General features: G+C 41.2%; 1 protein-coding gene across 9 annotated transcripts in view; it reads right to left on the minus strand.

Moving 5' to 3' along the window:
* TEAD1 (TEA domain transcription factor 1) overlaps positions 1 to 14,338 on the minus strand; it is a 160,602-nt gene that overhangs the window by 43,574 nt on the left and 102,690 nt on the right. For 3 of the 9 annotated variants that reach the window (XM_064512979.1, XM_026104532.2, XM_026104535.2), the window contains exons 3-5: positions 4,622 to 4,686; positions 1,799 to 1,861; positions 1,648 to 1,710 (exon numbers count right to left, since the gene is read on the minus strand). In XM_064512979.1, coding sequence (XP_064369049.1) covers positions 1,648 to 1,710; positions 1,799 to 1,861; positions 4,622 to 4,686 — 191 coding nt within the window. The remainder of the gene's footprint in view (positions 1 to 1,647; positions 1,711 to 1,798; positions 1,862 to 4,621; positions 4,687 to 14,338) is intronic. The other 6 variants (XM_026104536.2, XM_026104534.2, XM_064512981.1 and 3 more) reach the window with 3 other exon arrangements.

Below are 14,338 nucleotides of genomic sequence, written 5' to 3' on the forward strand. Positions count from 1 at the left end.
TCTATTTGCTGCAGATATGACCTAGACTAGAGGACTTAAATATTACTAGGGTTTAGATAGCTTTTCTTCTTCTTTGGAAAGCTTCAATAAAAATCAGACAGCAGGTGCAGTAATAAAGAATATTTTTTTGTTTTACAAAGTGTCTTCATAGTTTTAAGTTATTTGGGGTATTCAGAAAGGAAAATGTTTTAGAAAATTAAAGCCAATATTTTTGTTAGGCTCCTAAGTCTGTATTTTGGCATCTAAATATGTTTCCTGATTTTTGTGGCCCTGAGCACTCACCATTCCTATAAAATCCCCGAGATCGGCTGGTGCTGAGCACCTCTGAAAGTAAGGCCGTCTATTTACATACTTAATTTTAGGCATCAAGGATTGACAATTTAAGCTTAAAATGCTACATATCTCTGTATTATTGCACCCTCGGTTAAAAAGCAGTATGTTTAAGTTGTCTTAGTTGTTCCTTATGAACCCCAACTGCTCAGCCAGTGCAGCTAAAAAGCCAGCCACCAACAGCCATACAAGCTTGCCAGCATGCTGCCCACTGCGGACTAAAAACCAAATGCTTCTGTCAAGAAAGCCTGTTATAAAGCCAGTCTGTTATTTATATGTTGCAGTTCCAGGATTGTGGTAAGCATCCACAGAGCTCACCACTTAGTATTGTGAAATTACGTTCTGAAACATTTTGCTTTTCAACTAGAACAAAAACATGATTTGTTCTCATCTGAGAAAAAAAAAATCAACAAAAAGGAAAAAGGAGGGAAGTAAAAAATTTACAAGTTCCTTTCCTTTTTCTTAAAAAAAAAAAAAAGCAACAAAAATGGTAAAGCTCCCTCTTCCACTTTTAAGTAATGTAAAAGCAAAACAAAAAGAGTCCCAAGATCTCCACTGGACAATGTTAAAAAGCAAGCAAACCAAGAAACCCCTATAAATGTTTCCAAGAGTTTCTTTTTAGCCTTAGAATATATTTTATGGAAACCAGGGAAAATGGGGACCTGTACAATTCATCAACTCAGATTAAGCAAACATACTTAATATTCCCTGAAAAGGATTCTGACTGAGGCTCTCCAAAGATTAAATGTCAATGTTTTACTTTAAAAAATAAATTTTCAGGGAATCTTGAAAACAGCATTTCACTTAAGGTGATACTAGATTGTATTCCAGAAACACCTTATAGTTAGAGCAATCTTGATAAGCTGTGCTGCGTGGCACTTAGAATAAACAATCTCCTTTAAGTATTCCTGATGGCATTTCAAAAGCACAGACAAAAAAATATTTTGGAACAGAAAAGAACTACCTCTGGAAAAAGAAAAAGTGCCTATACAACTGCACAAAGCCCCGTGTATTTAAATGCACTAACAGTCTAGCACTCAACTGTTAAAAAAAACCTAATGGGTTAAAAAAATCAGGTTTAGGTGCCGAGTTGTTACAAAGAGGAGTTCACGTTGCATTTGGACAGTGTTAAAATAATCTTTTTAATGTGGATGCTAGTGCAGAAATCAGCGATTAAACACAAAGAAATGTAAACAGCTACCACATGCAAGAAAACTAGGTTACAAGGATCACAGCACCAGGCATTCACCGATCACCATGGAAAACAGGAAGTGAAACGCATAGCAACCACAAGCCCAAAAGCAGAAAAGCGCATACCTTCAGCTTGGAATGAAAATCACGAGATTTCCTTCTGGCAAGAACCTGAATGTGACTAGACACCTGCAGGGTAGGGGAAGGGAGGAAACAAAGGAAAAGCCTGTAACCATGGAGATGAAAAGCCCCCTACAACTGGGCAAGCCAAACGTACCTTAATGGCGGCTTGAATTTCTCGAACTTTCTTTCTTGCTAAGACCTGTATGTGACTAGACACCTACATTGTTCAGATTTATAAAAAAAACAAACAAAAGAAAAACAAAAAGCAAATCAAATTTAAAATATCTATTTTTTAAAAAATAACTTTTTTTCTGAAGGGGGTAAGTTATTTGCATCTTCAGTAAGCTCTGCTGTTAAAGATACCACATTCCCAGCCAGATACCAAGCTCTTAGCACCAAGGCTTAACAATACAGGTCATCACAGCAGTGACTTGATTAAGGGGAAAAAAAATGTTTAACCCACTAAGTTATGCATTCAGCTACAAGAGAGAAGACCCTGCTCACAACCGGGCACAGGCCACGTACTTTCCGTCGCAGCCCCGTCCCCAGCCAAGCGCGGCTCACGCGCGCGGGCCACCAAGGGGATTCCTTGCCTGGGCGAGGGCAGCGCAGAACCGCCCAGGGCTGCAGGGCACGCCGGGGCAGACCCTGACCGCTTCTGCTGCTTGAGACTTTACTCAACTCAGCATCATGAAATTTTATCCCTTATTCGTAGTGTTCTACAGCTCCAATAAGGAGCCTCAGGCTGTGTTTTGACCCCACCAAAACGCTCTAAGCTCTGGAATGAACAATAAAATATTGGCACAATATAGGTCTCAGAAGAGGAACCTATGCTGGCTTTCTCTGTAATCTCGGTATCAAATTTGCCCATTAAACACTCATGTAGGTGGCGATCAGTACCTTAATGTCAACACGGGCAATGCCCAGGTTTGCCCTGTTATCATTACATATTACATTTCAGTGAGAAAGCTGTGTAAACCCAGTCCCTGCACTGGACCAGTGTTACTAGCCAAAATTGTTGCCTGTGCAATGAAGGATCTGGGCTCCTGATTCACTTCTTGTTTACTCCGGCACATACCAAAATTCACAATATGGATGATGAAGCTTTAAATTGTGCAGTCCAGCATAGCACGGTACTGCTCAGCATCCTGCAGACCTTGACGTGAATGTTTAAAAAACACAGTGATAAAAACTGCTAAGGAGAGATCTCTCTTATTCTTACTTGACATAGGGCATACTGTGCCAGGTGCTGTACATATTCAAGTTAGTTACAATTCCTGTCTGGGAAATAAGACAAGCAAAAGAAAAGAGGAAGCAAAGCTTTATTTCCTCCCTTTTTAAAGCCTTTTCCATGACAGCAGTATCAAAACACCCTGTATTTTCAGTGGGAAGCACATAGTGATACATAAATGAACCTAGTCTCTGAAGGCCGCCTTCAGAGAATTCTTCGTGAAGCAGCGCAGGAACTAGCTTGCCGTCGTTCAGAGTTATACTATTGCTTACTAAGCAATCTTATAGTCAAACATGTAGACCAAGTTTTCACACAGTTTCAGCGGGATATTAGTGGTGTTAAAGGTTACACGAGGAGCACAATTGTAATGTTTAATTGCTCACTAAAATTTCTAAAGTAATGGGAATCAAACTTTTCTAAACACTCGGTCAAAAGTGATTTATGAAACGTTATAGATGGATGCACAAGTACAGAGCCAGAACATCACCATATGTAAGTCATCGCAGCCCTCTTGGTTTCACTGCATCTCTACCAGTATACACTGGCGAAGGATCTAGCCCAAACAGTCTGCATTTTGACTCCTGATGCAATTTTAAGATCATCAGTGTAACTCCAAACTAACAGAGCTCATATAAGCATAATAGGGCAGAACTTGGGTCTTCTTTACTTTTAGATTTCTTTGCCAATTGTTTGTTTGTTCCTTCTTTATGCACTGCAGCTTCTCTCCCTTCTCGTGGCTTTTTTTTCATCCCTTGTACATACGCTTTCTTCCTAACACACAAAGGACGTCGCCCAGGGCAAAATATCACCCAAGTCAACGTGCTTTAAATATGAACGCTGGCAGCAGGCCACCTTTGTTTGTGCTGACTCAGCACCACCTTTCTCCGCGTTACCAAACACACGTCACATGCAAGCCTTTGCCTTCCCTTCATCACACACGGAGATGGGGAGAACGGGGATCAAGCATGTAACGTTAGAGAAAGCAAGGGGGCTCTGGCTTCGCAAAGCAACTTCAAACAGCACAATAGTTTAGTAACCACAACATAAACTACACCAAGACAGAGTGTGTCTTCTGTGGGACTGATGATCACTGTGGATATTATAAATTAAGGGATTTAGTCATATGAGATAAGTTAATGGTTACGCGATAATCATCTGAGAAAGACTTAAGACTGGTTAGAGGTTTATTCTGCCTCTTTGATGAATGAAATCTTACCGTGGTCACAGACTAGGAGCCTGAAGGCTCTTATGGGGATTTTTTTATGATTGTTATTTCATCCTGTAGCAACTACTACCCATGAGTTGACAGCATGACTAAAATCAGTCCTGCTAGATACTTATTACTTATTTACCTCTCATATCCAAGGATCGTAACCTTTATTATATATGCAAATTGGCTGGATATGTAGAAGTTTCATTATTCACCACCTCAAAATTATCATTACATTATATAATTGTCCTTCTAGAAAGGCACAATGCTTTATTTTCTGCTTTGACATTTTGTTTTTCCAAATAAGGGGGATGATAGTTTCATGTACACGTAGGTTAATAAAATTGCACCTCAAACTGAAATGATGCACAACACAAAAAACAGTTTTAAATATTTTCTAAAAAGCACATATTTAATCATAACAGTGAAGTCAATACATCATCTCATCAGAGCTGAAGCACAGACAGCCACTGCAGCCAAAAATGCCATGTTTTGTCATTCACTGACATGCATACTTCCCCACTGGGTTATTTTACCTGCTTCCTGGTCCGTGTCTTCCCTGTTCTAAGTTTGATGTATCTCGCTATCAATTCATTCCTACCTGAAAAAAAGAAAAATTCATGATAAGGGACAAGCAGCACCACATCCATAAGTGCCATCAAAATATGACACTAAAAAATATGAGCTCTGTGCATATGAGACTTATTCTTTTTACACATATTCCACTTCACAAACTATTCATCAATATTTCTTATTATTCATCAATATTGCTCTTTCCTCTCCTTACCAGACATTGTATCTGCCACATACACTGTGCACAGATGGCTAAAGCGTTCTCCCATTTAAGTCCGGCAGCTGTGTTTGCTGGAGGGCAGAGCAGCAGGGAGGCAGGTCCCAAGCCAGTGGTTGTGGCCAGGGTCCTAACCGGCTGGAAGGAGGGTTCCCCGTGGTTGGAGGGAGGGCGACACTGGGCCTGGGTTTCTCTGCTTTCACTTCTGACTCCACCAGACCAACGTTTTCAATCCAGGTCCACGTGGAGAGCTGGTGGAAGGGTGGCTCACCTTGGGAAGATGGTGCACCATCCAAGCTGAACCTCTGACCGCCCAGAGGTTAACAGCTGCATGTCGGCTTTTCTCAGAGTTTGAATTTTGCAGGGAGCACCACAAAACCTCTCTGCTTTACCAGGAAGCACTCTATGTCTTCCACAGCTTACTAATCACATCCTTAACTTAAGCACAAGAGCGGTCGCACGGCGGTGCCGGAGCGCTCTGCCGCAGCAGGACTGATCAGCACGGCGGTTTGTTATTTAGAACTCTGTTTCACTTGGAAATGTACAGTATTTCCAAGTTTCTAAAACGGCTATTTGACTCTTCTTCAGTCACACATTATGCTACTTAATACAAACTAACATTTTCTCTCCAAATAATTTCCTTCCTAAATTTTGCTGGAGATAACAAAGTTTTATGTGGCACCCTGTTTATTTTCACTGTATAGTATGTTTCTTCTCCGTGAGTTGTAATAACTTCAATATACTTGTTCAACAAGTCCTAAGTTATGGACTTATTTGCATTCAGCACAGGGGAGAAGCAACCCATGTGTAAAAAACGAGAAAACTGATTCAGTAGCAGGGGAGAGGAGGTTAAGAAAATATCTTGTCACCCACCAAGTTATTTTAAAGTGGATGAGTGCATAGCTGGGGAGTGCAGAAAGCTATTACATCAGCCAGGGGCTCAAACTGCATCAGTTTGATGTTGCGAGGGAGAGACGGGGAAGTTTTAAAGTAGCATGCCTATTTTCTTGAGCGCGACATTGAACACAACTAGTTAAACTAGACTTCCAGTTTCCTTTTTCCTTCTATCTTCCTCTCTGAACCTTATTTTACACCCTTGGCATAAAATGTCTCACTGCCAGCAGCAGAGTGCTCCTTTCTCTCTGATAGTTTGTTTGCTAAATGAGTGCTAGAATCTGAAATACCCATGTTCTTCAGAGTAGAGCTACAGTTTCTCCGATTCCCTTTTTGTTTTGGTCTGGACCTTATGCCAGACTTCTCTGGAACGGCCAACTGTAATCATGACATGAGGCTTGTAACTATTTAACAGGTCTCTTCAGGACAAACTTCAAGAGGTAAATTTTGCATGAGCTAACAGTTACACAAACAACCAACATTTCTGCACATAAATGAGGGGTTTCCACATGTAAAGGGAGCAGCTAGTTACCTATTTTCATGCAAAGATCTTGTCATTAGGCTGGACAGCAGTTTTGCAGCACACTGTGCCAAGAAGGTACTTGCTGTTTTCAGTGAACAACAGCCTTTGTGTTCATGGAGTGAAACTATTGCGATGTTCGGTTTCTGTATCTCTGTATTCTCAAATTTTCTTTATCATCATCAAAACAGTTCACTTTAAATAGAAAAAGTAGAAGAAAACTGGAGAGACTTTAAACTTCACTTCACCTGTAACAACAAATCCTTCCAAAAGCAGGAACAACCGCACTTCTAGGATCAATAGCTCAGTACAGACAACTTGTACTACATGATAGCTACGTTCACTTCATTTAAATATTCTAGGATGAGACTGGTTTGGACTGATTCTGAGTGCTAACGTCCAATGTGGAGAAGGAAGTTCCATTTCCGTGGCTGTCCTCCTACGTCCTCGCGCAATATTGGCAGCTACCTCACAGTGACGGGGCTGCAAATTCACTTGCACGTGTTAGGTGGGGCCAGAAACGGAGCTGCTACAGCACCACACTACTCTTCATTAGCATTAAAAGGAACATTTCTACAGCGGAAAAATATCATACAATTTGGGGGAAAAAAATGAGGGAGAGGCCACGGCAACGAGAAGAAAGAGGGAAAAGGCACACAACGGCAGCATGTCATATTAAAGGTGCTTTGGGTTTTCCAAAACCATTTGGCAGGGCCTTGTATTTTATGCCTCTGCACTTTCCCTTTAGTGAGTATGAGGCTTGCAGAGAGTAAAGAGGTGCTTAAAAATAAAACCAGGAGGACACATTTCATTGCCTGCAGGCAGGGAGCCTTTATGTTGTGGCAATCAGGAATGCCAACACAGGAGCACGCCAGGATCCAGTACGTTTCAGAGCTCACCATATAGACAGATCGGGGCTGAAACTGTGCTCATACAGTCACTGTATGGTAGGCGATAGGAAAATCTTCATTTTTCTAAATGCACATTGTGTTTGAATTAGAGAATGTCCCCCCCATGGGAAGAACCTTCTTCACAGCTCTTTAAGTAGATGCATAAATTAAAAACCCAGAATAGTTTCTGGTGTAAAAAAAGGTTGCCAGTTTGTCCTTAGCAGCAGCTGGTGACTCTGCGAAGTCGATGAATCTATAAGATGTAAAGAACACACTGGCGTCTCTTGTGCCTTGGTCTGCACTGAAGACGTTTCAGATGAACAGGTCACAGCGCAGGCCCCTCCTGCCAGCCCATGCCCATCGAAGCAGTCCTCTGGGATCACAGCTGTAGCTGAGCATGGAAGAGTTAAATCTTTTCACAGTTTCACAGTTTTCTTCCCAGTCAAGAGAGCTAGAAAACTATTTTTAAAGGAAAGCTCAGATTCCCACGTAGCCACTTGACAGGAAAAGCAGCTTTATGAAAAACACCAAGCAATGACAGTCTAGTCTGTATTATTCAAAATACCAGTCAAGTGCTGTCTCCAGTTCAGCCTCAGTCCATACATGCAGTGCTTTGGCGTGAATTGAGAGGGGATTTCTCCAACCGCCATCTAGCCCCGCAGGGGCATGACTAACTAGATGGTGGTTTTGCAAAGTGCTCACTTTCACTTCAGGTGAAGCCTGGCTTGAGAAGAGTCACCAGGGTGCGGGAATTGGAGCTCACCAACAGGAAGGGGGAGCTCTATAAGAAACTGCAAAGTGACCAAGGCAACAGCCTTACTTTTTCCTAACAACCACTTTTTCAACACAGTAAAGAAATACGCACCAGGTTTAACCAGCACAAGTGATACAAGGCTCAGTAAATAGCCTCTGCCTATCCAGAATGACCTGAAAAGCCTTAATGTCTTTCTTACACTACCAAAATACCATAAACACAAACATTATTATTGCCTAACATGAACAAAATAGATCTCCCCAAGGTAAAGTTTACAGACTTCATGATGCTCTTCTTTCCTAGCTCTGACAGATACTAACAAAAAACAATGTATCTCCAGATGACCAAGATGAAGAGAGAATTTTAAAGAAAGGAAGGCAGGATAATCTTAAAAAGACACTTTCCTCCTTTTTGGGAATGAGAAGAATGTGAAACAAAAGGAGGCTCAAGGAACCTCTTACACTGGCCATTAGAAATCTGAGGGTGAATAATGACCATCAATGAACATGTCTGTTTTTCTCTAAGAACAGCTCAGCCGTGGAAATATTTTCCACATACACGCACTCACTCTTTTTCCCTGTCATATATATCTGGGAAATTGCCTGGTAGAAAAGAAAAGGTCAGGTTTACGAACTGTACATGTTCACATCCTTCTTCTTGTCATCTGCTGTGACAGTCTCCAACTTTGAATGTTTTGGTTCAGGTATCAAAGAGAGAGTTTTGGGGAAGTGCCCCATCAGAGAAAACATCTTCACAGCACAGGAATCCTTCTAGGGATCTTGAAAAGATCAGAATAGGACCACAGAAAACATTTTATATAGACTTCTTTTGTTTGTTTCTTTAAATTCAGGCTTTTATCTGCCATTTCCTTCTGTACTGTGAGTTCAATAGCAAAATGTATTTCTCCCTTGACAGGTGCTGTGGCAGATGCATTTTAAGCAATGAAACATCTTTTTTAATCATGGCAGAAAGTATCTAAAAAGGGAGTTCAGGTAGAAGAAGGTACAGGGCTTTACCAGTGAGGCTCTACTCGGTACCTAGACCTCAGACTCTCTCGTCAGGGTGAAAAATCAGCCCTCCGCACCAGGCCTGTGCTCGTGCTGCCGAACGCCCCACAGTTCCAGGGCCAAAGGCCTCCATCTGCTTTCCCAAGCTCCGTCCAGTACTGCTACCCCATCCCCAGCAAGGACCACCCTAAATAAACCAGCTCCAGCAAATACTGGAGCAAGAAAGAGTCTCTCCAGGGCTACCGGCCGGCGCGGCGTGCTGGTGTCTTTATTTAGAATGCTAATAACACAAATTAAACCACTGCACTCCAAGTTCCCAGTAATAGGCACCATCTGAATGGGATAAAAATAGATAAGCATGGGAAATTAAACCATTTCATAATTTGAAAATAAGCAGCTAATTTTAAAAAGTTTTCATATTTAACAAAAAAAAAAATCAAGTAATGACTAAGTAGAGAAACTATTTTTTTTAAATAATGATATACTATGAATTTCTCCAAATTCCATGAGACTGCGGCTTGAAAAGGTATTTCATATACTTAGCACAAGGTCTGGACACAGCTCTGCATGCTAAACTTCTCACAAAACAAACAATTTATCTACCGAGTCACATTCATGCCCTATTTTCCACCATGGCAAAGCTTTTCAGCTGGTTTTGGTAAACTCGATTTCTAGTCCCCTCAGCTTGAAGCTGCCAGGATGACCTGATTATCACAACGTGCCGAACGCTTGCCTGTAAGCCAAATTTGATAGCTAGGGGGAATTCTGCTCAACTGAGAGCCTGCCGACGAATGCGCAGCACCTTAGGCAAGCGCTCCCCCACGCTCTAGTGGGGCGACTCAGGCGAGCGCAGCGAGCAGCGCTTAGTCTCTTTGTCTTGCTATTCAGCGCGGCCGGATCCAAATCCCACCCCGGCTCGTGGGGGTCTGTCCACGGGGGCTGCTGGTGGGGGAGAGACCAGTTTTAACCTTTTCCTCCACCAGAGTGTGGAGGCGCTTTCCCGGCGCTTTTCCCAGGCGCTTTCCCGGCGGGCGGCTGTGCTGGGCCCGTCGCGGGGTAGCTGGCCCGTCGCGGGGCTGCCTCCGGGAAGGTTTCTGCTCCATTTTGTCGGCAGAATATCGGGCTTGCCTAAAACTCGCCGGCGACGCTTTCTGAAGACGCTTTAAAGCCAAATTAGCTAACAAAAAGCCTCTTGTAGATAAAAGAGCTCTGTAAGTCAACAACTGGCTAAGCAGTTTAAACCCCTAAGTAAGGCATCCTCTATTTAAACGTTACAGGCAAATCTAATTTAAGCTTTTAAAAATATTACGGGCAGGTGTTTGAGTGGCCGGCGCGGGGCGCTGGGGGCGGGCGCGGGGGGCTGGGCGCTTCCTGCGCGGGCAGCATTTTGTTCAGACAAGCTTTCTGCAGAAGGTCATGTGACACAGGCCAAATAAACAGCATCTGGGGATTTTCAATTACAGACCTTCACCCAGCATGCCTGCACTGTAATCTCTACCAGATGAGGCTCAGGCCTCACTATTTTCAATAATTCACACACTGTGTACACATAACATGACAATAAGGGCATTCATGCAACCGCCTGATTCGCACATCAAAGCTCCCAAATGGCCAGCTGTAAGCATGCTTACTGCTGAATAATTCATTCTTTTCACAGGCTTGAAAAAACGCTCAGCAGGAGTTGGCAAGCTTGTGTTCTTTCCTGTGTGGTATGCTAAACTCAAATTTTGAAAGAGGTACAGCCCCACTAAAAAGAGTCAGAGATCCAACTATTTAAATGTGCATTTGCGAGCTTTCAGATGGTTGCTTAAAAAAGGGGGCAAAAAAAAAAAAAAAAAAAAAAAAAAAGCAATCCACTAAACAAGCTGTATTTCCAAGTGGGTAGGGGAGATAAGATGAAATAGCCTACATGTTTGCTGGGGCAGGTGTTTAATAAATACAAAACCGATTTCCTGAAGGTAAAATTTGCTTTACATGTATGATTCCTAACTAAATCCCTTAGATATACCAGAGGCATAATAGTTAACAAGTTCAGCAAACCTGAAATTTCCACATACTTCACACAAATTTTCTACTGTGTGACACGGAGCATTTTAGTTAAGACTAACTTGTATGAGAAAGGCAAATACAGAAACAACAAAGCTAATTCTGTAAATCCTGCTTAGTGTACTTACAAGTCTGGATTGAATGCTAATTTCTAGATGATATTTTAAGAGCTCATATTTGCAGTTACATCTCTGAATGTTTAGCATTTAGCTTGCAACCTGTGAGCGTGCCGGATCTTGAAAATGTTTTGGCCTTCCACAACTGAAGCGTCATTTACAAAAAAAAGTCCGCTTCATAATATCAAGTTTTCTTAACTGTCAATCAATGCCAGAACCAGCAGGATCAACTAGTCGTGACCTCTCCTTATAGCAAACACATGCTGCTTACCAGCTGTGGACTGTGTTTTTTACACCCTTTTCTCTATCATTCAGAATGGCTTCCTCCTAATCACAATAATCCCAAAAGTGCTAAAACATATCAATCGTCCTCTAAGCCCTGCCTACAAAAGGCCAGCCGTCCTGCCTTTATGGGCTTGTCCAACAGCAGCTGATACTTCATTCAACTACAAATCCAATTTAGCAGTTACAAGAGGTTTAGCATCACTGGAAAAATATTGGTGTTGATCCTGCACTCTTAAGTCAGCAAATATTCCTGTGCCATATTGTTTAGCTTTTTCTGCCATATTTACACTTCTGCTGGATTTCCCTGAATGACTTCAACAACAGCATTTAACCTCTGAACTGGTAATATTTACAGTTAATCAAACAGTGATTTTAAAAATATGTTTACCACAATTACAGAAACATAAGCCTATTTGTATTCCAGCTATTAAGAATCTGAAGAAAAAAGCCCAGCAACCCTAAAAACAAACACAGTTATTTCATTCAAAACCATAGAGCACACTTTATGTACTAGTTATGCAGGATGTTATTTATTATAGCCCTTTGGGCAAGTTCGTGGCAATTTTTTCACTTGTGTATTTTTAATTGCCAAATGAGCCAATGCAAACATTCCCTTGATTCCCCCCCCATGCACACTTTATCTTTTTTAATAACCAGCAGTGTGAACATACGTAATGCTTTAAGATGAGGCAATTAGACAGACAGACAGAATCGGAAAATCAGTGAGACCACTGAGTTTCGGTAGCCTTTAATAACGGGACCATAAGGCAGAGGGTAACTCGTGCCGCCTGGCGCAGGAGAGCCAGGAGCTGCTTTTTCACTTGCTTGGTAGCAGCAACACGCAGGGTGGGACCCACCTGGAGCGGGCACCTGGCTGCGGGGCGCTCACTGGCGTGCCGGGGCCCGTGGCGCAGAGCCACCCAAGTCCCTGTGCACGTGGGGACGCGCACACACGCAGACACACACACAATTACAATAAGCCACTTAAGTATTATTATACACAAATTAACTGCTTGCAGAGCGTACTGTAACTGGGTTGCCCAAGAGGACAGGGAAAAGAAAAGAGCTGAGAAACAAATAACCGAAATAATCCTTTTGGATGCTAATGAGCGAACAATTACAATGACTCAGTGAAGTTATATCATAATGATACTCCCAAAGAAAAGAACTTTTAGTGCATTGTATTAAAAAACAACAACAACGAAGTGATCCCAGACTGAAGCAATACCACAACTTAATTCATACAGCAAAAGGGAAATGACCTAATAGTAGCAGGGAATGATAAATGTTAAAGTCTTAACCTTTTGGTTTTTATCCCAGCCTCAGTTTTAAAGATAACAACAAAAGACCCGTATACACATCTGGTTCAAAAACCTTCAGTGACACTAATGCAATGCATTGGATTCTGCTTGGCAGGTCTTCACACTGGGAAATAGTCCATACGAGCATTGTTTATTAATTTTAGTCTTCCGAGTTTTTAAAAATACAGACAGGACATATTGCAAAGAGCGAGAAGAATGATCCAGAGAGGCTTCAGCCTCTCTGAATATCAATTCATTAATTAATATTTTGTCAGTGTCAGTTGTCTCAACAAAAGAAGGTTTTATAATTTACTCTAAGCCCTGTTTAATTAAAATTTAAATGTTACAAAAATACATGGAAATCTTTTGCTGCCTTGTCATTACACAGTTTTCTGCTTACTATAAACTGTATTTTATTGAAACCAAAAATGTATTTTAAAACAAACAGCAATTTTCAGGCTTCAGAATATACAAAGAAATCACCATATGAAAAAACCCCTCCAAACTTGACCTTTGCCATCTATCTGGATCAGCTACAGATGTTTAATGGATTATATAAAAACCTAGATGTCCTTAATCTGACTCCCTTTTTTTTCCTGCTATGATAGGAAGTCTTAGTAACTTAGCTGCGAAGAACGCCTGTGACTTTCATGTGCATATGTAATTACTATGTTATTTTCCAGGGTAGTTCCAATTTTTCAATGACGTGAATGGTTCAGAAACAAGAAGACTTTTGCCCAACACTATTGACAAAAAGTCTGATTTGGACAGAAATCCTTCAAATACACAGACAATAGGCTGGCTGACCTGTCATGCATGATGGATGAGTTAAGGGGATTAAAACCACTATTTGCATTATAATAGAAAAAAATTAGCAAAATAGAAATTCTCAGTAGGTGGTTTCATTTCTGTTTGTTCTCCTAGGAAAAATGAAGTCCATTTTTAAAGGAATTACGACTGTTTAAGTAATAGCCATTTGCATAGGTGGAATTTTGGATGCCGGTTTGCTTTCTATTGTTTACTCTTTAAGAAAACCATTTTAACTGCTAATACAGCAGTGTCTTTCCCCCCTCATATTTAATATTAAAATATTATTTTACATAACTAGTGTTTTTAAATGCCTTTACACTGTATGTATATCTTTGCGTTTACATGTTTATAAACTGCATATGCCAAAAAGAGAGTTTTGAATTCAGAAAGAAGTAGAAATGACTAAAAAAACCCCAAAGGTACTTTGAATTGTGTATTGATGCTTCATTGAGGTTCTAAATATGAGCCTGTTACTCAAGAACTGTAAAAGGCGGATCTTTGAAATACCGCATGTACGTTTCTTTTGAATAGATTTATATTGCACAGAGAGATGGTACTTAAAAGACTCAAAAATGACTGCACGAAATAACATAATAAAAGACTGTCTTTACGGAGCAGCATTATATTGTTCCTACAACATCACTTTGGAAGCCATCTGTATGACCAAGTCAGAGCACACAACAATGAAACTCCACGTGGAAGCTCTAGAAACATCCACTCACAGTCTCCCCTCACTCCTGCAGAGAAGAATTAAGATGTGTGTGTTAAACCCAAGTATGCAGTTGCAAAAATAATGGAGTTCCCTCTCTTTGAAAGGCTCATGCATCCAATTCACACCTT

This window comes from Dromaius novaehollandiae, chromosome 5 (assembly GCF_036370855.1).
Source record: "Dromaius novaehollandiae isolate bDroNov1 chromosome 5, bDroNov1.hap1, whole genome shotgun sequence".
Taxonomy (NCBI): Eukaryota; Metazoa; Chordata; class Aves; order Casuariiformes; family Dromaiidae; genus Dromaius; species Dromaius novaehollandiae.